Consider the following 25,052-nt stretch of genomic DNA (forward strand, 5'->3'; position numbering starts at 1 on the left):
CGTTTAAATGCCGCGGCCTACCTGAGCATTGTTTCTGACCATGTCCATCCCTTTATGGCCACCATGTACCCATCCTCTGATGGCTACTTCCAGCAGGATAATGCACCATGTCACAAAGCTCGAATCATTTCAAATTGGTTTCTTGAACATGACAATGAGTTCACTGTACTAAAATGGCCCCCCCAGTCACCAGATCTCAACCCAATAGAGCATCTTTGGGATGTGGTGGAACGGGAGCTTCGTGCCCTGGATGTGCATCCCACAAATCTCCATCAACTGCAAGATGCTATCCTATCAATATGGGCCAACATTTCTAAAGAATGCTTTCAGCACCTTGTTGAATCAATGCCACGTAGAATGAAGGCAGTTCTGAAGGCGAAAGGGGGTCAAACACAGTATTAGTATGGTGTTCCTAATAATCCTTTAGGTGAGTGTATAAAGTGAAGAGGATTGGTCCTTGAGAAACTCCATGACTAACTTTGGCGTGCATGAAGGACTCATCGTTAACATGTACAAACTGAAATCGATCTGATAAATAGGACTTAAACCAGCTTGGAGCGGTTTCTTTAATGACAATGAAATGTTCCAGTCTCTGCAATAGGATCTGATGGTCAATGGTATCAAATGCAGCACTAAGATCTAATAAAACCAGTACAGAGACAAGTCCTGTGTCTGATGCAATAAGGAGGTCGTTAGTAATTTTCACCAGTGCTGTCTCTGTGCTATGATGAGCTCTAAATCCTGACTGAAAATCCTCAAATAAACTATTGCTCTGTAGAAAGTCACACAGCTGTTTAGCAACTGCTTTACAGCATTATTTACACAACTGCCTAAAACTTTTACACAGTTCTGTACATCTGATCAAATAAGTAGCACTTTGCTAAAAGAAACCACTTTTCGCTGTTTACTACCACCGACAGATTTTGGTGACGGCAGAACATTACGGGGGAACAGAAAACATAGCTGAAAAATTACACTGTTTTGAATTATGCACAACAGAATTCATAAGTGGAAGCCAATGATGAAGAAAATGTTACAAATGTTTGCCGATAAGCAAAGCAACTATAAATACATTTTAATGTAGGTTGGTGTGACTTTCTATCTTTACAAGACAAGAAACAACACATTAGAGTTGGTATGAGCCACTCACCTGAAGATCTGGACTTGCACTCTGGATGTTTTAGTGTGTCATCAGCTGCTGCCTGACTGAAGTCTGAGTTAGCAGTCTTGTCTTTAGCAGTGTTGTAGAAACTGTACGTGGTTACAGGGACAGTCTTCTGAGGTCTCCCTCTGTTTCCCGGAGGCCTCTTCTCCTCACTGACGCTCACTTTTGTCTGTGCACGGCTGGTCTGTCGTGAAGTCTCAGATGACTTTGGACGTCTGCTTTTCTTCTTCATAGTCTTTTCTACACTTGGTCTCTCAGCAGCTGATCTCAATGATGGAGCCCTGCTGCCTGTGCCATTGTAAAGATTTGCAAATGAAGCCAAATTTCAATGATCTCTCTTTTTATATAACAAACAATGATTTAAACTATGTGTTATCTTTAAATGACTGTCCAAGTTTCATTAGTTCTATTAGTTACTTATTTGTCTTTAAGTCAGTGAAGTGGCTAAAATAATAAAATATTATTCATATAAAAATCCATATGGTCTGACTCTTCCATTTTCTTTTCTGAATCACAATGCTGACCACATTCTCCCAGTGATAAAGCTATTTAAAAATCTATCAGCAACATTTTGTACAATTACACAACGTTACAAAGAAACAAAATAACGTTACGTAGTAGGAGTATCTATATATTTTAAATATACTTTTATTACCGTCGTTATTTTTTTTACATTAGCCCCTTGTTTTTTTTATACTATTTTTATTTATTTCCGGACAACTAACACACAAAAGCTGCTGGACCATTCAAACTTTTACATGAAGTTAAATTTCTATTCACTAACAAGTGTTCATTTCCACAAGCTAATGTTGGCTAGCTGGTTAGCCTGAGTAGCCTGCTACGTTTGCTAGCTGGTGTCAAAATGTTTGCCTTAACGTGATGACCAAAGCAATCCTGTGCCATAGCCTACCGTCACAGTATATAAATCCTAGCACTTGATGTTCATGTTGTTTTTCACGTAAAAGGTGGTTTTCTTGAGCAAAACAAACAGCTCTGCGTTTTCAATGCTGCTCCCAGTTGTAAACATTAGAACCCGGAAGTGCTATAGGAACTAAATCCAGAGGAAAGTATAACGTTACTAACGTTACAGCGCCACCACATAGAAACGCTTCTCTCTACAGCGCCTCCCACCATCAATGGGAAAATAATTTAAGCAGAAAGTATCTGCTGTAACTACCAAAATAATGTAGCGAACTAAGTGCTCTGCCTAAATGTAATGTATGCATGGAGATAATATTTTAACGGAGTGGCTGTGGTCATGGAGGGGAACTGCTGCGAGCACAGACCGGTGTTCTGACGATCTATGCTATACGCAGTCTGCGTGCGCCCTTAAAATACTGGGTGTGCTAAGGTGGACTTTGGTGAGTATTTGCAGTGCTCTGTCTTGTTCTGTGTGCGTTGGGGATATAGAGGCTTTGGGAGTTAACTGTAGTGTGATAAATATTTGCCGGATCAAGCAATACCCATACAGGCCATGTGAGAAGGAAGATAGGACTTGGACTTTATCTATTCATCCTGTGTGTGCTTGATTGATATGAAATGACATTTAAAAAATAAAAAAATGAGGCAATAAAAATATAAATAAATAAATAAATGGGGACTTTTATTTCCATGGGCGTAACCACACATTCTTTGGGGCGGGGGTCATGTCCCCTCTGCCTGTGCATCTCATGCTCCATTTTACCATTGCTCATAAACAAGATCCCAAGATACTTAAAGGTCCAGTGTGTAATATTTAGGAGGATCTATTGACAGAAATGCAATATAATATCCATAACTATGTTTTCAGTGGTGTATAAAGACCTAACATAACGAACTGATGGCTGGAAATCAACACCCGCTAAGCGCCAAATGCGGGTAGATTTTCCGTTTGGCTAAATGACAGAAGGCCACCCGCCACATTAGCGGGTAAACGTATTCATTGCGATATCGCCATATAATAACTTTTTGACGGTAGCTAACAGCAGATCAGTGTTGTTTTTTGTTGTGTCACACTTAAATTGGCCCCCACTGTACAAAGGGATTTTGTTGTTTGTTCAGTTCAGGTATCTTGTGTTTGATTGGCGTAGATATGTAAGGGGGTGGGCATTAGGGGATTGAAGTTGGGAGACCCGTCAGGTCGTGCTACGAGTTCCCCGAGTGTTTTTAGCATTTAGCTAGCTAGCAACCAGCGTAACATGCATACCAGTCAACCATCCCGTTTTCCCCGGACTGCTCCCGTATTTTACCGTTATCTCCCACGTCCTCCCGTTAAAATATGTCCCCGTAAATCTCCTTTATTTATACCCACTACGTTCCCCTCCATTAAAGCCGGTGTCAGTATGTAGAACAGCTCAGTGAAGTCGACAGCACCCGCAAATAAAACAGGAAGGAGAAAAGCAGCGCGACGGGTTCGGAACAGAAGATGCGTTTCTAAACAGAGTATTTCACATGCATTTGCCCCTAAATGTTACACTGCTGCAAGCAGGGAGGTGACAGTTGGTGTGTTGTGTGTTGTGTGTTGTGTGTTTATTTTGTCCCTTTTTGAGCGTGTGAGAGGTACTTGGTGGGTTTTGGTTTTGTCTATCTGTGTATGGCCTGTCTCTCTCTCTCTCCCCCGCTTGTCCTTTCCTCCCTCTCCCTCAGGGCGGAGTTGTGGGCTGCACCACTGGGCGTTTCTACCCAGCTGCAGGTAATCTGCTGCTCACACACCTGTCTCCTGTCACCATCAGAACTGGCTTTTATACACTGCCATCTCCTCAGTTTCCCGCCGGATTATTAAGTCTAGTTTTGTTTTTGGAAACCCCTGCTCTGCTCTCGTGCCGCTCTGTTACAAAGAACGCCACTTCTCCGTCAGCCCTGCTTACAGGTGTCGTGCCAAGGCGACACCGGCCTTGCCAGGCCTCGTACTTACCTGCCACACCGGAGGAACCTTACCCCCAGCATCAAGCCTACCTCACTATATCTTGTGTTAATAAACTGTGAAAATCCTCCTGAGCTGTGTTCTTGTCTGCATCTGGGTTCTGAGCCACGAAGTTTCCTGATACTAAAATAGATACACGCGAATCAGAAAAATGAATTAATGATTTACGGGGCAAAAATGAGGCTGAAGCAGTTTATAAAACAATTTACTGTTATGTCTTAATAGCAATAAATTAATTTTGCTTCAATTGCCCAATTACTGAAACAAATGTTTATGTGACATAAAAAGGCAAGTTATTATTTTGGCCAGTAAAAAATATGTTTGGCCGGTGGATTTTTCCATCTACCAGCCCCAATGGAAGGTGAGCCAAAAAGTTCATTTCCACCGCTGAATTAACTATTTTTTTAATACCTCAACAAGCTATTTCTATCTACATATTCCACAGGACCCTTGATGTCGTCATGTTGCGCTGCCATGTTTCTACAGTAGCTCAAACAGAAAAACTGCTCTACAGATCGCGTTTCGTCACTACGGTGAATACGTACGAATAGTAAGAACAAGAAGAAGTAGTAGAAGCAGTAGTAGTTGTCGTTGAAGTAAGAAGAGAAGTGAAAATTGGACAAATAGAGGAGCACACATATTATTGTGTACATGGAACATAAAGAAGTATACAAATATATTAGACAAATAATAAAAACAATGCCATGTAGAAGTTTTGGGTCATACACGTAGAAAAATGGCATACAACATGGTTGATTGTAATAAACTTTTGGTTATTGCAAAATCACATCTTGCACATACATATTTTGCTAACATCAGATAGAAACTAATGTGCGCGTATCAGCTGTTATCAATCACAGTCGATGGTCCTGTCACGCACTGCACTCGATAACTCCCACCACGTTTTATGGTGTGCTTACTTGTGGGAGTGCCTCCGCCGATGCATTGGTAAAACGGCCGTCAGTTAAATGCATGTTGCAGACTGTATATAAGACGGTGGCAGGTGAAAGTGCGACGTGTTTTCTGTCATCTGTCCTCCAACACCGCATGCACAAATGCCATAATGAAAATGAATAGCACACTAAACCAAGAGGAGGAAACTAAAAAATAAAATGAAGACCCTCTGTTAGCCACCTTTCTGCGATAACTATGCTAGCTAACTACACCTGGCTAACTACAACTTAGTTAACTTAGCTAACTAATCTAGAAAGACAAACCAAAAATCAGACACAGAGAGACATACCTATTGGAAGTTCTAAGTAAATGACATGATAAATTGGTTAGCTAGCTGACAACGATGTTTATCAGTTTGATGCTCTGACTTAACGAGGCATGACAGTGCGCCTGCGCAAGCTTGGAGAATGACGTATGACTTATGGAATTACTATAGTCATATGTCACAACCCCGTTTTAACAACTAAGCAACTTTTGCAACTTTGAGCACAAAATTAAGCCATTTGTCAAAAAAAAATATGACGAACTATGTGGGTAATCAACATTGTAAGAAATGACTCAGAAAAATATGAAATATCATAGAAATGTCAAAATAAACTGGAGGGGGGCTTTAATAAATCACTTTTTTACTTGTCAATAGGCTCTAACCTCACTTATCTGGTGAAAACAAAGTCAACACAAGTTCACACACTAACGCCAACCAGTTACTAACATTATCAAAATACTATAGTTGTAATATTATAACTTCCACATTACTTCACCAGCTAACGCGACCCATATTACTTTCCTGTGTACCACCAGTATTACGTCAAAGTGTTGATTTAGCCTGCAAAGAAACGGTACAAAGCAAATGTGGAGCGATTTGTTTATGCTAGCCTACAGTGATGCAGGGCAGGGGCAGCCAGCTAGGTCAGCTTGAACCTGCTGATGTTTACTTGGTAACGTTCAATTTAGATTTAATGTGTTTTTAAATAAGCCTGAACATGTCTGTATGAAAAGCCACAGCTGACATGCCGGTGTGTCAACATTTACTGTTGGATCTCTGAATGAAAGCGGTTGTGTTTCTGATTATGCTTGCTCATGAATTCAAGAGAGCACACATATGAGCAGAAACCTGGTTGCAATCTTAAAACCACACTGAAAACTACATATTACCCCTTTAGTATCTAATATGATCAGTGTTATTTGGAAATAATGTTTTTGTATGTATGCTGATTATTAAAAAATGTGAAGTAGGAGGAGCAGCTGGTTGCTACGCAACACAATGTACTATTTTATCCTTGTTTTATCTGGTTATAGACCTGGTATGTGTGTATGTGCACTTGTGTTAATAAATAAAAATAAATAAAATTTGTGTGAATAAGATATATGGAAATATATAAAAAAAGATTATTCAGTATTTTTACATTTCATATTTCAAGATCCCCTCTACATGTTTTAAGATTTCTAAAAATACTTGACTTTTTTGATTATTAATGTATGTACCTGCTTAAAAATTCTTCAAATTACATCTAGTGTGTAAATTGCATTATTGAACCATGAACGGATTCCAAAACAGCTGTGATATCACAAAATCAAGTTGTTCTATCCATGTGAGATTTGATTCATTTTACTTTTGATATTTTTTTTGTTGATAATACTCGACTCCATAGTGTCGACTTTATTATTTGGATATTGTAATGTCTATAATGTTTCTTCATTTGATGTAAAATATCAGCAAAGTTACTGCAGCTGTGGTAGAATATTCTAGTAGTCAACTACTGACTTGTGAACATATCACAGAGGTCAAAGCATTCTGGAGATTGCCTCTCACATGCATCTTTAAGTAAGAACAGGTCACAGATATATGAAAGTAAAATTATAGATGATAATCATGAGGAAATTGATGGGGTTGCAAAAGCATGCACAGAAGTGATCTAAATAGGTCACAGATGCATTGCTAAATCTGGGTTTATGTACATATCTGTAAACAGTTGTGATAAGATCTTGTGAACATGATGCATTGCTAAATCTGGGTTTATGTACATATCTGTAAACAGCTGTGATAAGATCTTGTGAACATGATGCTATCTCCATCACTTCGATCTGCATCACCCAGATTTGCATAACAGGGGGAACTGACTCATGATGACCCTGGAATATGTCAGCACAACACAAGCTTAGAGTAATCCATATGTAAATATCTGCCACATTTTCTTTCTCTACACATAGTTCTTTTATTGTTTTATAACTTGCATCTGTTTATTTCATATTTATATATTTTTTACATATATTTGTGTCAACTGTATGTTTTTCTACATGTAGCACCTTATCACCAAAGCAAATTCCTCGTACAGGTAAAATAATACTTGGCAAAAAAAAGCTCTTTCTGATTCTGACTCTGATCTTATCTGATGATAACTTGTAATGTAGTTTACCCACGAGGAGGCGGAAACCATAAAACTTTTCACCAGACATTTTTCTAATGGAACTCTGGACCTTGATCTTTCTGTAATGTCGACATTTCTTAAGCTTTTTTATTTTTTTTAACATAGCCTAAATTTTCATTTATAGTCAATTTTCTGTGTGTGTGTGTAGTCTCCGTGACGTCACCCATACAGGGAGATTTTTAAAGTTCAGCGTCAGCACCCACCTGTTACCCAAAGTGACCATGCCTTTAATTATGAATAACTTAATATAATTAAAACAAGTTTTTTTTTGAACTCACACTATCTCAGACATCAAGCTCATTGATGTTACCTGCAACTTTAATGAAAATTACACAGATAAAATGTTTCTGTCACAAACAACTACACCAATTTGAAAGTTATCTATTCTAAAGTTTCACCTGGGCAGCCCTTCCTTTTCACTTGCTTACCTCATTAGTCATGAAAGGTTCTGAACAGGTTTTGTGGCCATGACACAGAGTGTAACTGACCCACTATTTGCGTATCAAGTAAGAAAAGCGTTAGAGGATGCCACAACAGTATTGCTGAATTTTGCTGTTGGGCACCTGGAGGCCAACAAGACACATTGATTGACTTTGGCACCATATCAGAATAGGATGTTAGCTGGTCGACTTCCTGACAATGAGGTCACAGAGAACCCATATTAATGACACTTTGTCTGAAGCCCTGACGTGTTCTACAGGATCACCCCAGGGGTGCGTCTCGTCGCCTTTGTTATTTGTGCTCTACACCAATGACTCTCAGAGTAGGTTCAAATCAAGGTTCATAATCAAGTTTGCAGATGACTCTGTGATTGTCAGTCTCCTGCAGGACCATGAGGTGGTCCATGGACCAGTCCTTGACAATTTCATCAAATGGTGTGACTCATAATCAGCAGCGTAACATAATTGTGATTGGCCCCAGTCAAATATTTTTCTTGTGCCCCTCACCCCAAAAATTTGCAGCCTTTGCTCAGCACCAAGGACAGCAGGCAAAGTGCCAAATGTAATCTTACAGCCTGTCGAACAACCAAATAAGCCTACCGTAACAAATCAACACAAAGTAGCTGACACAGTCAATGTCCACTGAACAAATGGCAATCAAGAAAAGCACAGCAACTCATTATGCCAACACAGTATGAATGAATGGATGACGCCATCTGATCATGATCTACGTGGCAATGTCCCTTGTGGGCCCTTGTAATCAGCTGGGCCCCAGTGCATTCCACAGGTTGCATCGTCGGTACTAATGCCACTGCTACTTGCAACTCAATGTCTCTAAAACAAAATAAATGCTTATTGACTTTTGCCAAAACCCTCTTGTTATCTTGTTGACTTTTATCAGTGGCAGAGCCATAGAGACAGTAAGCCAATATAGGTACTTGGGCACCATCCTGGACAATAAATGGATGCTAACAGACATCTGCAAAAAGGCCAATCAGAAACTGTTTTACTTGAGAAAGCTGAGGGATTTTAACGTTGATAAATTTCTTTTGAAAATGTTTTATTCATCTTTAATTGAGTCCATTTTACCTTTTTAAATGATCACCTGGTTTGGCAACCTAACTATGGTTAACAAAAATAGGCTAGGAAGGATTGTTAAACTTTACCAAAAGACCAAGGTCATTCTGGGGAAATTCTTCTCTGAAGTCTCAAGGGAGGATTCATTTTTGAATGGAAAGACTGACATCATACACATTTCAGCTCCCAATGGACACAGTGTTAAGAGTCGATCACAGCAAAGATAGAAGAATGTCATCATCATCTTTTTGTCGACATCATCATGAAGACTCTGCTTCACTCTGGGGCTGCTGCTGCCCACCGCCTGTTGCTACAATGCAATGTGTTGTAGACTGTACACTGTGAATTGTGTGAAGAACTTCAATGCTTTTTCCACTGACTAAAAATTAACCAAGATGTAGATAAGATAAACGCTAAGAAGACTCTTGTTTTCTGTGATCCCGGAGATGATTTTAATCTTTACAACAAATCTGTGGTCTGGCCCTTTACTGAAAGTGTTTCTTCACAGTGGAAAGCTGAGGCGGTGGGGAAATCCTTGCCTGATGACCTGGATTTGTTTTGGATGGAAACACATTTCAGCTCCACAATAAATAGTATTTATATCAGACGTAGTGCTAAGAGTCAATCACAGCAAAGACAGAAGAAGAACATCGTCATCATCTTTTTGCCGACATCATCATGAAGACTCTCTACTTCACTCTGGGGCTGCTGCTGCTCACCGCCTGCTGCTGCAACGCTTTGCGTGAGTGATCTCTGTTTGTGCCCCATCATTAATCGTTTTATGATTTCTCACTGACATGTTTATAATGACATTATACTTTTATCTTCCTCACAGCCAAAGGTCTGCAGTTAGCACCCGGAAACTGCTGCTTCAAGTTTTACACTCGGGGGTTACCATTAAATCTCGTATCGGGCATAACCAAGACCCACAGCTCCTGTCAGCAGAAGGCATTCATGTAAGTTTGGGTTTCATTCTTTTGCTATTCTTGTCTTTTAACTGGCGATGAAATTATGAATAAAAAGATGGAGGGCCTTTGACCTCCAGGCAGGCATAATCACATCAGAAATTACTGTTCTTTAGGGAAGCTTAGGAAGGCCAAATTCCTGTGCCAGGTTCTTGTCAGCTTTTACAGAGGAGCAATAGAAAGCATCCTGATTGGAAACATCACTAACATGGGATGTGCACGGCCCAGGACCGGAGGGCTCTGCAGCGGGTGATTAAAACTGCTCAGAAGATCATTGTTACCCATCTCGCAAGCATCAGTAATATCGGTGAGGTGAGGTTCCCACGTAGAGCCCAAAGGACACTAAAGGACAGTACCCACCGAGCCACAGCCTGTTCACCCTGCTGCCGTCTGGGAAGAGATTTAGAAGTTTCTTCTGCCGCACCACCAGACTGCAGAGCAGCTTTTCCCTAAAACCATCAGACCTAATTCAATTCAATCTAGCTTTATTGGCATGAATATAAAACAACAATATTGCCAAAGCTACAAATAAATAAATAATGACTCTTAAACTCAGATTCATCCTCAGCACTGCTCCATTGAATATAGTTTATTTCTGTTTGCCATTTTTATAATTGCTTCTATATTAATGTATATTGTCTGCTACGTAACAGAAGGGAATTTTCACTCTATAACCTGTTGTATTGTGACAAAATAAATCTACCCACCTGCCTATCACAAGATCATAGCATCCATAATAATGAATTCCACTTCCTTTAAAACATGAACAAGAGAAGGTGGATAAACGGAGTGCCAGTACTGAACTACTGAACATCAATCAAATTATTATTAGCACTTATGTGATTGTCTCTAATGGTATTTTTATGGTTTTGACTATTAAGATCTAGCTAAGCCTATGTGTGGGATTATGTTGACGTTTAATTATGATGGATTGTGGGATATGTTGATTTTCACCACCAACCAGTGAATGAATTTGAATTGAAATGGATTTAATCACAATGTTGAAACTTTTTGTTTTGTTTTTATTGTCTGTAATTTTTGCAGAGTTCAATATTATACAGGAAGACAGATCTGCTACCGACAAACTTTCCAGTGGGCTCTGAATGTCTACAATCAGCTCCACAACACTGAGGGCAGCGGTCAGCTGCAATGAAGACGTACTTTTGTATAATAAACCAATGTCTGGTTTTGCAGGAAAGGATGAGATGAGAACAGGGGTTCCGCAGGGTCTTAAAAAGTCCCAATTTTTCTTTTTCAAAATCAAAATTTAAGGCCTTAAAAAGCCTTGTATTCTAGGTCTTAATTAATTTTAAACAGGTCTTAATTTTCCTATGTCCATGTAGTGCTACCTCTAATGCTCATTGAAATGCACCCCCAGTGCTTTAGAATGTTTTTTCCTCCCGTGATGTAATTTGCTGTTTTACGACTACAAAGACCAACAGGCAGCTTAGAGCGAGTCTCTTGAAAAATCGCCTTCTTGAATCAAAATATGTCATTCCCGTGAATCGTGTTGATCGTTCCTTCCTCTCCTAATTCTTCAAAGGACATCTACCTGACAGGTGCTGTTACAGTGCGGAGTGTGTGGGCGAGCGAATGTGAGAGTGACAGAAAGTGACGGTGAAAATTAGCGGAGGAAAATATTAGCATTAATTTGTCAGGTTACAGCTCTGTCCTGTACACATACGATACATCTTGATAGTTAAAATAAATTAAAAAGAAGGGACGGTGTTGAACACGGAGGAGCTGTCACATTTTAAGTTTATGAGATTATTCTTTAGAATTTTAATGTACAAATGAAATGCTTGGTAATTATACAGAACCGAGGTGGTCTCACGTTGTCTGTTTTTTTATGTTTATTACTTCAAATGTAAAAAACAGTAAATTAAGACACAAAAGGCAAACATGAACATGTCTTATCTGCAATTCTGAGGTCAACAGGTTAACAGGATTTCCCCTGTCTTTACAAGGTTTAGGTTGTGAGGCTCAAAACAGCTTGGGCCTGTGCCATGGATGGAAAATATTGTGTAGAGCATCAAACTAACCAAATGACTTTTCCCAGATCTAATGGTAATTCCTCCACAGTAGACTTCTTTAGCAAGTTTAGCTTTTTGGGGTGTAGTTTATTCAAAATCAGCTCTAGATTTTCCAACTTATTATTCACAGATATAACATCCTTTATTTTCTTCTCAGAATACACCAGGATGCTTTGTTTGCAAACATGTCACCTTTTTCATCCCTGCTGAGTTTACATGTATGTGTTTGTAGGGCTGTCCCCGACTAAGGATTTACATATACAAATCAGAAGTCCTGCCAATAGTCGACTGATAGTCGAATCATGTGTTTTTGTGCCCGGCGATTGTGAAACTGTCTTAAAAAGTCTTAAATATGATTAGGTGAAACCTGCAAGAAACCCAGCAGTGAGCTACAAGAAGCTTAATAGCACCATAGAGCTGCAGATTTGGCAAATCATTTTCTGCATATTCATCAGTGCAAAAACCATCTTTCACATTACACCTAGTCATTTGAGTCACAGTTCATCTAAAATACACATCATTAATCATAAACATTTATAATCTGCAACTATACATATAGTACGCACAAGATATTTAACACATTGTACTGTATTGTATTGTATTGTATAAACCACAGAATTACATCACATAAAACATGTACCTCTGTTAATGTTATTCTTTTTAAGATGAGTCCACTAGTATGTAAATGTATACGTTATGAAAGGGCATCTTGATGGACTAGTTGTGTCAGATGTGATGTGATGTAATTGCAACGTCAATGGTTCATGTCTGGCCAGAGACCCGTAGCTTGCAATCCCGTTTCCAGCATTCTAATGTCATTATGTAATAAAAAGATATATATATATATATATACACCATCTCAACCATTATAGCGTATAGCATATATTGTGTTAGAAACAAATACAATGGCACATAGTTGTCATGACATAACAATTTTGCAGCTTTCTACCTCTGTTATTTGTCCACCAGCCACTACCTGTCCACCTATTTCCTGTCCAGTATGCCTGTCCAGTATTGTCCATATGACCTGACATCCACATGAGCCTGCACACTTGTTCCAGTTGCTTGTTCTCACTGCCTGTTGCTGAACTATATGTTGTTGGCCCAAATTCCCAGAAAAATACAGAGCATGACCTCAGTGGTACACAGCTGAGGACAACCCTGTACACAATATGACAAAAGGCTGAAATATGCAATTAATATACTACGCATATTTAAATGTTTTTGAATAACTCAGAGATCTAATGGGAATTAGAATGTTAGGGTTAAGCTAAAAGGATTCAGGAGCAGACACAAGGCAGAGGAACGGTAACTCAAGCAGTTTTATTTACAAGGGAATGTGCTAAGGAAGAACTGATGGATGGGAAGCGGGCAGAATCCAGGCTCAGTTTAGGATGGAAAGCAGTGTCATCAGAAAATGGTGTCAGGTGAGCTTGCAGCCAGTCAGACAGACAGACCGACATGGTCTCCAAACACAGAGGATAACTAGAACAGACAGAGACAAAAATTTTAAAATATGTACATATGTTTTATATTTTTGAAAAGGAATGTGCAAATGCCCAATTCATGCTCTCCCCTGTGCAAAATCGCACCCCAGGCTGTTATCTTGTTATGATCAGCATGTTTCACAGTCATAGGACTTGCAAACTTATTCAGTTGATCTCACACAATCTATTCTTTGCCTCTGTGTGACCGAACTTAACTTTAATACGCTAACACCAACTAAACCTCTGTCTCCTCTAAAAGAGGCTGCTGCTCTGCGGTTCAATGTGCAACTTTATCTTCGTGTCTCAGTAGCCGTACATGTCCCTTCATTTACAGGAGGCAGCGATGCAACAACCACCACCACCACCACCACCACCAACCTGGTACTGAAGTTTGATGTAATGTCAATAATGTGTCAATTATGATTCCATTTTGTGATTACATTATATTTACTTGGTCCAGGAACACAGAGTAATGCTGACATCATATAGTATGGGCTAATGATATAAAACATTTAGCCCAGCATGCAACATTTAGTGGTACACACAACACATTTTGGGTTTTTATAATTGTGCACCCTGACCTAACCTAAACCTTAAAAGTGCTACTTTGTAGTAGTCTGGACCGGCCAAAATGTCCTCACAATGTAGAAATCCTCACTTTTTCTAGGGGTATCTAGCTATCTAACAGATATTCAATAATCCCTAAGGCCCCTGATGCTAGCCCAGATTTATTACAAATAATTTATGCAAAATAAAAAATACCTCAAAAGTAATGTGTCTTTCCAGAAAAAATGTCCTAAATAATCCACAGACCTAGCTGTTAACAGCACAGAGCATAATAGAGAGAATAATCGGAACAAAATTCCATTCATCTCGATATTGTGGCAGAAAGGAGCTTCAGAAGCGGATATCTCTAAACCTCAGTAGACAGAACTGAAAGTATCTGCTAGAGAGATGCAAGATATCAGTATGTGTAATAGGACAAAAGCTTTTTTTGTGATTTAGTTGATCTGGCCCTTCAATGGAAATTCTGTTTCTGGTGAAAAAGAAAATTTTGTGTTAGAAATTGAAAGAAGTGGGTTCCTATCTTTAGTTTAGTCTGTTTTAGTGGTTGGATATGTACATGGGAACAGTCCTGTTAGGGTTCCGTGGGTGAGTGGAGAGGAGATGAGCCTAAACGTATAACACTGGAGCAAATTCAGTTCAGGGTATTTAATACAAATGAATAAACAGGTTAACAAGCAGTAGACGGGAAAATCCAACAGGCTGACAGAACACTCTTCCACACGAACACGACTGAGTGTACACACTACAATGATCAGACACAGACTGAGGAAACAAACAAGTATATATGCACACATGGGTTAATGAGCTGGGAGGGAGCAACACAGGTGACTGGGATCAGGTTAACGAGGCCGGCAGAGAGACAGTTAAACCAGAACACATAAGTACACAGAGCAGAAGTAAACACTAAGACATGAACTGAGACACAGAACTAGGACACAGGGCTGAGATGCAGAGCTAAACCTAAGAGAAAAGACAGATACTAAGTAAACCTAAAGATGCGGATGAATAACATAATAAACAAGGCTACACAGAATACGTGACAGACAGGTACAAAGTGAGCTAAACAGAACCAGTAAATGAACAAGGGAATACACAAGACTAAACAGAGAACACAAGACCAGGAACCAACCACAAACAGAAAACATGGACCAACTGCTGGAGTTTAAACTAAACCAGACCGCAACAGGGAGTTTAACGCAAGGCATTAGCAACAACACAAACAGGGACGAACTAATAACACAGGGGGACGACATGGTAACAGGACAACACTGACAAAATCAACCACAGACTAAGATAACTGAACAGACAAACACAGAGAGATAATAACCAAACGGATAACAAATCAGGCAGAGCTCACAATGACATTTACAGACTGGACACAGGACAACAGACCGGACTGAACCCTAAAACACAACATACTAAATAACAGAAACTGAACTGATCAAATATAACACAAACTCACAGAGGGCTAAACTTGTCACTTGAATGTGACAAGTCCACTGTATTTTGGGGGTTTTCAGATGTTGTTTGACAAACTGACCAGCACTAAGTTTGAAGCATCGGCTACTGATACTTTTAGAATGACAAGATGGCACTTCTTTTAAATGTGTGAACACATTTGCCGTCACATATCAAGAATAGCTTTCTGAACTCTTGTCTTTGTCAGTGGAATTCATTCAGAAAAGTTCTTAGTTCGATCAAAAGCACGTATATCCTTGTTGTTATCTGCTTCTGTTTTGAGTGCATTTTTTTCTTTTATCAGAAAACAGATCAAAAAGATGCAGTGCAGAGCTGCTGAAGTGTTGCTTGATGGTGACTTCTAATTTGTCTAAGTGCCGTGTTGTTCCTCAAACTTCCTGTCACCCGCAATTGTGACAACACCCCCCCCGGACAGTTTTCTCAGAATTGCAATGCAATGTGAAAATGACACTGTATAAGCAGCTGTAAGAAACATAGTGATCAGAACAGATCACTTCAGATAACAAAGCCAGATCAGCATCATCAATTCTACACTGAAGACAGCATGAAGACTCTCAGCTTCACAGTGGGACTCCTGCTGCTGCTCGCTGCTTCCTACTGCACTGCCATGCGTAAGTCTGTCAGTCTACTTTGTGGAAATGCCATTAGGGGGTCTGTTTCTGAATTAAGGCTACCAGTGATTTTTTATTTCATTATTTAATTTATCACACCATTACCTCACGCCTGCCTCCTTCAAAAGGTTTACACCACGAGTGAATGGTAAACCTCAAATGATATGACTGTGAAAAGGTTTTTAAACTTTACCGTATCTGGCAGTTAAACTATTGGTACATTTGATTTCTGAGCATTGAGTGATACTGTAATATTCTGGTTTTACTGGTTACTGTTACTACTTTACTAGCTGTTTCTGCAAAGCTTGGATATATAATCACATTATTTAAAAACTTTTCTCTATGAGGTTAACTGTTTGATTACATTTATAAAAACTACTTTATAATAAACATTTTGACGAATGAACACAATGTGACAAAAGGCTGAAATATGCCACTGATATCCTGCACATATTTGAAGGATGTTTTCTAATAACTCAGAGAATTAATGTGAATCATGCATTTAATCTCACATTTGTTTCTGTCTCTCAGCTGTACTCAGGTCTTTTGCAAAAGAGATCTTGATCTCAATGACTTAACATGATTAAATAAAGTGTCTATGTACATTCATTAAATAAAAAATATAACACTAATATTAAACTAGTATAGAGCTTAATAACACTGTGTTTTTTAGCTGTATCCCCATTATATATTTTCTAGTAAAATCTGCAAATTGCCATCACTGTTTCGTCACTACGATGACTTACAAAGTTAAATTTAATGGCCAAAGCACATAATATATTGTGTTCCCCTTTAAGGTTAATTAAAAAAAATCATAAACTTATATTTTAGATTTTTAACTGTATTTTTTTTTTACAGTGCCAATAATCTTCCCTAAGTAGTAATCTCTATAATGTGATATTGAAAATAAATTACACACAATGAGAAAGTGTAATTTTGAAGCCTGATAATGACTAATGTTTCAATGCAGGAAGCTTCTGATTCCGTCACCAGTGATTCAGTATATTCAGTTCATTTGGAGGAGTTAGGGTAAAGATTTGTGTGTAACAGTACATGATGTTGCCAGCATGCAGCTACATGCGGACCTGTTGTGTATTGAGGTCAGTGAATGACTGTGTGTGGTGCTAAATTATCCTTGTTTTTGTTTTTTTCAGCACATGGAGTGAATGAAATAGCACCCGTACGGTGCTGCTTCAAATTCTACACAGGAGGGATGCGGCAGGCAGAAATTATCAACATCATCAAGACTCACAGCAGCTGTCGTGAAAAGGGATTTGTGTATGTCTTTGCTTTACTCGTTTATGTCACTAGAAAGATCCCCACCAGAGCCAAGGCCACATGTTTAGCAAGGACATGAAGGAGTTAAATGAATCAAATTAAATGAAGAAACAAAAAACAAAACAAATATTACATTTCACAGAAGCACGACATAGAAAATGTTCAGCCAGTGACTGTGATGACTACATAAAATTTTCCAGTTCTAAATCTGTTGTTGCTGTTGTTTCTGCAGGGTCAGTACTGCCAAAGGGCACGAGATCTGCGTCAGCCTGAATCTGAAATGGGCACAGAGAGCTTTCAATCAACGGCAACCCATCAAGAACTAATGATTGTCCCCAGCATAAATGATCAAACATCCAATTTTTATTTTACATTTTATTTTAAAAGGAAAAATAAATATGTACAATCATATTATATAACTGTTGTATATAATGCTGTATAAACTGAGAACTTTCCCAGATTGATGACATATTGAAATGCTTCTGACAGTGTCCGAGTCTAAATTGCAGTGGGTACAGGAAGTGTGTAACTTTTCATATCTTATAAAGAAGGGGACCTGCAGTGTCAAATGGAACTTTTTATTATCAGTGACTCAATCCTGCAGTTATCTTTCTCATGTCTAAATTAAATGGCAGACATGTCATTATTTAGAAGAGGTCACAAAACACCCGGTCAGTCAATCAGGGCCTAGTAACTGGTCACAGTGGGGCCACAACAAAAACGTTACTACATTTATTTCATGTGATTTCTTTAAATAAAAATGTTAGTAAATACATTTGCAAATACATAATTAATCTACCTATTACTTTGTAATACAATCATCAGTACTAGAGGGTACACACTACAATCAAATGTCCATAACTACTCAGTCTACAAATACAAAACAGAACCAAAAGCTTCCTCACTATACAACACTAACTAACACTAGCTGTATCAGTCAGAATATCTGTTAAATCTGTTTTTAAAGGTAATCATATTCAGAGATTTCCTGATACATGAGCTGCCTTATCGCGGGTCACTTGTCCAGTTTTGTAATAGTGCTAATTCCTAGTAACGTTTTTTTCTTGAGAAAAGACAATTTGGTTGTTTTAGAACACATATTCCCTAAAAGGCTAAAGACTACACACCAGCCACTCCTCCACCATCAGCCAGGACAGACCAGTGTGCAGACCAAACATGCTGCTCAGTCCTGAACAATCCAAAGCTTCTGCAGATCCCTTTTTAGTGACAATTTTTAATAGCAGGTATGGCTCCGCCCATTTTAGGTATAATTTGTCTTTATAACCCGGCCAAGACATTCTCTCATCAAGGGTTATCTACCAAGAGTTTAGTTTCTGTGGCTTGCCCTGAATCCTGAAACACATTATATGTTTTTTTCACATGTTCATGGCTTTTACAGTGCTGCTCTTTCATTTAGGCTACATATCACAGAAGGAAAAACGGTGTAAATAATACAATTAATGATGGCTGAATTTCATTTAGCTGCTGTTAATGTCACTAGAAACACCTCTGCTCAAGGTCAATAACTATGAGACCAAAGACCAAAAACTGTATTTGGGTGACCCTGCAAAAAGTTTCTCATTTGTTTTTTATGTCCGACACGTATACAGTAGCCTAACAGGTTGTTCTTGTTGGCGTGTTTTACATTTGCGTAACCTACGATACAACCAAACTGTCAGCTGTGGAAAGCACTATAATGATTAGTGTAGTGTATTTCGTTTGCTTTCTCATAGATGCTCACATTGTACTTGACAAAAAGTAAACTTTCTTCTTACTTAATTTCATCAGTATTATGCAGTCAGGGACAGAAACAGTGATAAGGTGAGGAAGTAGAAAAGTAGAAAACAGCAGAAATAAAATATTTGAAAAATCTGTATAATTGGTGAGTTGCTCACAAGCATTTCAAGGAGAAGTAGAGTATTTTCTAAAAACCATTTGAAATACAGAATTGTTACATTGACTAGTGAGTGCTCTGCCAGTCCCGTACAGTAGGAGGCAGTATACATCTTTAAAATGTATTTACAATCCGCCATGACTGAACACAAAGAAGAACAAGGAAGAGGCTACGTGAGGGCTAACCATGGCTGACAGTCCGGCAAAGCCCCTTCAGAATGCCATGAAAATGGCCAAAGCAGCAATACAGCTGGACGGAGGGAACAAACACAAGGTAATGAGCTAGTGTGCACAGTTTGACTGTAGTGATAACACGAAGGTTTAACCGGAAACCGTTAAACAGGCAGAGGGGGAAGAGCGGTTAGTGGGTTAGCTAGCTAACCTGTCCCAGTTTCAGATGTTGTTTTCATACAACGTAAACACACCTGCTGAGTTCATGACAAGAGTCATTTAACTGCTGAACGCTTTTAATGTATAGTATTCTATACATTTCACTTGTCATTAAATGTGTGCACTACTTACTTTACCCTTTTTCTTTACTGACTACTCACTATTCTTGTCAAGGAAGTTAGTCTAATTGTTATTCAGCTTTGTCACTTTTAGTACTACACCAATAAAACTTCATAATAAATACAATACTTTTATTTTAGAATATTATAATAATGTTACATTCCGATTGAATTGTACAACTAAAAACATAAAGAAAGTTAAATATTGACTTTTAGATTAAGTCAGATATCAATTAGCTTATCTTAAACATTACAACTTTATAATAACAGATGTAATATCACCATTACGCAAAAAACAATGTAATAAATTAAATAAATAAAATTTGCTCTTGTGTTGAATTAACTTTTAAAGCATGGGAAATACATGTTTCAGTGGCATAATCATTAGAGTGGCGTTGACACAACACAAAACCGGTCATTTAGACTTTTACAATAACATCACACTACCATAATGTGCAAGCACACTGTGGAAATAGGAGGCTAGCCAGTTCTAATCATTTTATTATACTATAGGTTTCCACACCAAATTAAAGAGAGCCTGTTATGTCTGTATCAATCGGTTTTGTCAGGTGTATTTCTTTGCTGATAAGTGAAGATATCTGACACACATTTTTACTAAACATGGCATTGACAAACCATTGTCTCTCTAAATACTACACCTGAAATGATTAATGTGGTGCAGTCTCTGTTGGTACTGTATCATGTATTACTGTAGACTTAAAATAAACAAACACTTGTTTTTATTGCTGATTTTTTTGCTGTTTTTTCAGCATTGCATGGCAACAATGGCTAATGCTATTTTTAATTCTGACTTGTTATTGCTACAACCATAATAGTAAGATACTGCATGCTTTTGGTCCTTCTACAGGAAGCTTACTGTGAATACCTCCGGACGATCAACTACATATCACATGCACTTTTGGAGGAAACTGGTTCCCAAAGTAAGATCTGAGTACTGACATAACATGCCTGATGATAAAGATATGTATCGAGATGCTTTACGACGGCAGGTCCAATTTTTCTCCATTAGTTCTTTAGTATGTTTACCCAATTATGTATACCATACAGAGTTGTCCAATGGGCCTTCAGTCAGCTTTTCAAAACATGAAACTAGCATCTAAGTAACATCTAGAGATCATCGCCTCCTCTGTATTTCAGTAAAAAAGTTGGACTGGTGTTCAAGCTCGGAGCAAGCAAGTGATAGCAAGGTTGTTAAACTTGTTGTTATGATTGGCAGACGGTGCTGCATGAAAAGGCTTAGTTCAGGGCAAGGAAGGCCCTTAAACATTTTACTGTAGTCAAATAGTAGACTGTGACACAGTGTTATTACAGTATTGTCTAATAAATTCAGATTAATTGAAAAGCTTAACATGCCTCTTTTGATGGCCTTTATCCAAATATGTACCTGTCTCATTATTAGGTTATACTACAAGCAACAGTAGAGAGTGTTAAATTGTCTTTTATTTATTGCTCATAGCTATCAGTTACAGCTTAAACAGGCCCTTTCATTGGCTAAGTAGCATGGGCTCCTATTTAGATGTCATTACGGTCCACTTATATTAAATGTGAGCTCACCAAAGCAAATTCCTATCAAATGGCAACAACATATTCAGTCTTCACAAAGTAGAGACTGTATCAATTCTCCAATATGTGGTCAGACTAGACACTGTAGACATCAAAGATCATCAGCGGTGGTGTGCTGTGGCTCCTGTACTGTATATCCTAATTAATATTTGGGCCTATTTCCCTTTTTCCTCAGGTGATTTTGATTTTACTTGCATGGGCATATATTCACATTTAATTCTATTAGAAAACTGTTGTAACAGAGGCCAATAATATTAGTAGCTTCCAGCCTCTACTGGCAACTAATAGGAACTGCAACAATATAATGGATATTAAACAGGGATACAGTATTATGTTCACTTTGGACTTCTGTGAAAATGTTACAGCTAAACATGGTTCTTTTTGGTTCAGTGAAATTGACTTGCACCAATAAGACTAAAGAAAAGCCACTGTAACCTTTCTGTACAGTAACCTAACCATTCACAAAGAAATCAGTATTATCTAGTTATTGACTTTACTCACTCTGGCTTTGTTACTGTGCTCAGTCTGGCCCCCATATCCAAAGTGTTTAAGTAAATAAATGCAAATGTGTGTGTTGAACTCAAAGGAGCTGTGCAGGATAACAAAATGTGTATCTTTCCCCTAGGGCTGGACGATATGGTCAAAAATGTTATCACAATAAAATGTTTCACATCTTTCGATACCGATAATTATCATGATATGTATGTATATATGATTTTTGCTCCTGAGTAAAAGTTGAAAAAACCAGATCATTAATTGTGGTTTAAACTCTTCTTTATGCTCAGTCTACACCATCTAGTGTAGCACTATAAATAAAATGTAATTGAATTATATGCACACACTACATATACATGCATAGATACACATATAGAATCAGTTTCCAGAGGTGTTACTGTTGTTTAGCCTACGCTCATTGATATAAATGTGGTGGACAAACAACAACAACAACAACAAACAACCAAAAACAAAGAAACAGTTCCAACCAAAACTGAACATTATAACTTTTTTTTTTTATGAAAGTAGGATTTATTGCAGAACTGTTGCGTTAGACTGCACTAGTTTTAGCTAGGTGTACACTGGCAACTGAGTACATACATGCAACTTAAATGTATACGTGTAATGAAATCATGCATGCACACATGTCAGATTATCATCTGAAGTATTGCAGCAATAGCCAGGTAACCAGTTTGATGTGCTGTACAGTATTTTGGGGTGGGGGTATCCTTAATTGACCTGCAAGCTGTGATAGTCAAACTTTATTGGTGCTCAGTCACTTCTCTTCTGGACCATAATGGTGATTTCAAACGAGGCTGATAAGAGATGTATAAGCAAGAGAAAAGCCTCTGAGATTTGAACATGTGGCAGGCAATAGATTGGTGGGTGGGACCAGCACAGAGTTGCCTCATAGGGACAACCAGAACACCAGCAGCACCCCCTGCTAACGTTGTTAATCATTCGAACTAGACTTGAACTAATCAACTTGTACACGGTGGTTGATTGTTTTCCCAAAATTGGATCAGATCTCAAATGCCATGTGATGACCTTTATATAGTGGATCTGCATTAGATTAATCATCCAGGAGTGTCTTTTTTTTGTAAGATCACTACTCATGACTTTCTTCTCTTTCTTTCTGTCCCAGCTTCAGAGGTGGAGCGGATGTTGAGGCTGGCTGAGCAGTGTCTGGAGAGAGCCAAGTCATTTATAGGGAAGAGCACTGAACCCCCTGACCTCTCTGCCTCTGTCACTGCTTCCTGTTCACCTGAACAGTCAGAACCCCATCAGACTGCTGTCCTCCCAGCTGCCAATGCAGAAAACACTGGTGACTACATCCCCTCCAACCAGAACATGTGTTTTTATTAACATACCATCTAGGACTTGGATCCTACCTCACGGGTCATAAATCAAAACTAGCCAATGTATAGCCACATGATTTTGTCCTTCTCAAGCCACTCATCACTTTTTGTCTCTCCGTTTCGACCCATTTGATACTGCTGTTGATGCAGGGCGTAAAGCAACCAGCCCAACAAAGACCGGTCACCGCAGGGTGTTGTCAGACGGTGGTGGTGAGCTCTCCCCTTTTCTGCCTCCTGAAATCTTCCAGAGACTACAAACAGTGGTTACACAGGACATGAGCAAAAAGTAAGGGCTGGTTTTTATCAAGGAGGGCAAATATTGCTCCATTCAATAATGTGTACAACACAACAAGGATCACAGAGATTTCTAAGAACTTCTAGTTTAGAGCACAATGTTCTGAACTGACTAAAGGTCAAAACATCAAATAGATCTTCTTAATGTTTTTATTGTTGATTCGATTACCTAAATTTTTAGACTTGTGGTAATACAATTAAAATATTTGAGTCTTTGATACAGTTTCCAAGGTTTTAACAATGTTGTGTGTGCTCCTTCTCACTGCCATCCTCGCACGCAGTTCTCCTTATGCCTCTTTAAGGATAATTTTAAATTAATTCTTAATTATTCTTAATTGTAAAGTGATAAAAATGTCCTCCAACAGGTTAGATTTAACTTATAGAAACCTGTCCTCCATATGTGAGTGTTGGTGGTGCTTCTATGGGCTTTCTATGAGAACGTCAGCAATGTTGATTTAAAATATTCAGTTGTCTTTACTGAAAGCAAGAGTCTAAACTGCTAAAAAACGTAACAATGTCTTGCTGACAGGTGTGAAGAACGACTGTTTGATTTGCCTTTGACACACCCTTTAAGTAAGCTGTTGATATATCTTGTGTGTATGTGTGCTCTGCAGAGAGCTGACACCCATTGAAGAAGCATCCCGTTTGAACCAGAAGTTGAAAGCCAATTATGAAGCTCGTCTGGCCAGGCTGACACCTGGTCAGGCCTACCAGAAGACATCTTTGGTATGTTAGAGAGAGTGTGCGTGTTTGTGCGCGTGTGTGAGAGGTAGAGTAAGAATGAAAGAGAGACAGACCTAAAGCCAGGTTTCAGTCTCTGACCAAATGTTTAGCAGACTTGTGCTTAAGGCGGCTAGAAGTTGTTTTGTAGGAATACGTGTTCCATTTGTTGACCATATTATCCTCTTAACACTGGAACAGTAGACAAACTGGACGATAAGATTAATTACATGATGTATTATGGTACAAGTTGGCGGTACAAAAATCATTTATGTTTTTAGAGAGCGCACAGTGCCAGCAGCTTGGCTGAGGACAGCTGCTCTTTAGATCCAAGGACATATAACGAGAGCAAAAAAGAGAGGTTAGACTGGTACTTGTAAGGGACAGGAGAGAAAATCCACCGTGTCACTCTCTAGTGTGCACATAATTAGGCGCAGTAGATTCTAAAAAGGCATCAGTATCTTTAAGGTAATTAATCCACCATATTTAATAGCATCAGATATTCACAAATAGTCAAATGGACAAATACAGTAGTTAGATAGTAGGGATGGGGATCGTTATTGATATTGATATTGACACCATTATTTAGACTGCTTAATGCTCAGAGTCTTTATCAATACCTATCAATATTTTTATTTTACTTTGTGTGTTATTTGGTAAGATGAGACCCAGTATGTGATAACATTGTTCAATATTGCGATGACTTGCGATAAATAAACAAATAATAAAGTGTGCATATAGTTGCCTGGTTGTTTTTAAATGAATTATTAGAATTGAATATTTTAAAGACAACTAAATGTTGTTTCGAGAGC

General features: G+C 38.5%; 4 protein-coding genes across 9 annotated transcripts in view; 3 read left to right on the plus strand and 1 right to left on the minus strand.

Moving 5' to 3' along the window:
* znf276 (zinc finger protein 276) overlaps positions 1-2,418 on the minus strand; it is a 19,303-nt gene extending 16,885 nt beyond the window's left edge. For 2 of the 4 annotated variants that reach the window (XM_046037139.1, XM_046037136.1), the window contains exons 1-2: positions 2,076-2,418; positions 1,151-1,453 (exon numbers count right to left, since the gene is read on the minus strand). In XM_046037139.1, coding sequence (XP_045893095.1) covers positions 1,151-1,397 — 247 coding nt within the window. In that variant the 5' untranslated portion in view covers positions 1,398-1,453; positions 2,076-2,418. The remainder of the gene's footprint in view (positions 1-1,150; positions 1,454-2,075) is intronic. The other 2 variants (XM_046037137.1, XM_046037138.1) reach the window with 2 other exon arrangements.
* LOC123961623 (C-C motif chemokine 4-like) lies at positions 2,169-11,331 on the plus strand. Of its 2 annotated transcripts, XM_046037140.1 has the most exons (4): positions 2,169-2,526; positions 9,476-9,709; positions 9,803-9,923; positions 10,977-11,331. In XM_046037140.1, the coding sequence occupies exons 2-4, from the start codon at positions 9,646-9,648 to the stop codon at positions 11,083-11,085; spliced, it is 294 nt and encodes a 97-aa protein (XP_045893096.1). In that variant the 5' UTR covers positions 2,169-2,526; positions 9,476-9,645; the 3' UTR covers positions 11,086-11,331. The 2 variants fall into 2 exon arrangements, 1 of the variants encoding a protein (XP_045893096.1); XR_006822751.1 differs by lacking the exons at positions 9,476-9,709; positions 9,803-9,923; positions 10,977-11,331 and adding exons at positions 3,791-3,836; positions 3,983-4,136.
* A 3,603-nt stretch (positions 11,332-14,934) lies between these two features.
* On the plus strand, positions 14,935-17,847 carry LOC123962305 (C-C motif chemokine 4-like). Its single transcript, XM_046038344.1, has 4 exons — positions 14,935-15,066; positions 15,782-16,109; positions 17,264-17,387; positions 17,620-17,847. The coding sequence occupies exons 2-4, from the start codon at positions 16,043-16,045 to the stop codon at positions 17,711-17,713; spliced, it is 285 nt and encodes a 94-aa protein (XP_045894300.1). The 5' UTR covers positions 14,935-15,066; positions 15,782-16,042; the 3' UTR covers positions 17,714-17,847.
* Positions 17,848-19,416: 1,569 nt separating this feature from the next.
* vps9d1 (VPS9 domain containing 1) overlaps positions 19,417-25,052 on the plus strand; it is a 43,113-nt gene continuing 37,477 nt past the window's right edge. For both annotated transcript variants that reach the window (XM_046037925.1, XM_046037926.1), the window contains exons 1-5: positions 19,417-19,554; positions 20,658-20,730; positions 23,013-23,192; positions 23,377-23,512; positions 24,135-24,246. In XM_046037925.1, coding sequence (XP_045893881.1) covers positions 19,468-19,554; positions 20,658-20,730; positions 23,013-23,192; positions 23,377-23,512; positions 24,135-24,246 — 588 coding nt within the window. In that variant the 5' untranslated portion in view covers positions 19,417-19,467. The remainder of the gene's footprint in view (positions 19,555-20,657; positions 20,731-23,012; positions 23,193-23,376; positions 23,513-24,134; positions 24,247-25,052) is intronic.

This window comes from Micropterus dolomieu, linkage group LG22, assembly GCF_021292245.1.
Source record: "Micropterus dolomieu isolate WLL.071019.BEF.003 ecotype Adirondacks linkage group LG22, ASM2129224v1, whole genome shotgun sequence".
Lineage (NCBI taxonomy): Eukaryota > Metazoa > Chordata > Actinopteri > Centrarchiformes > Centrarchidae > Micropterus > Micropterus dolomieu.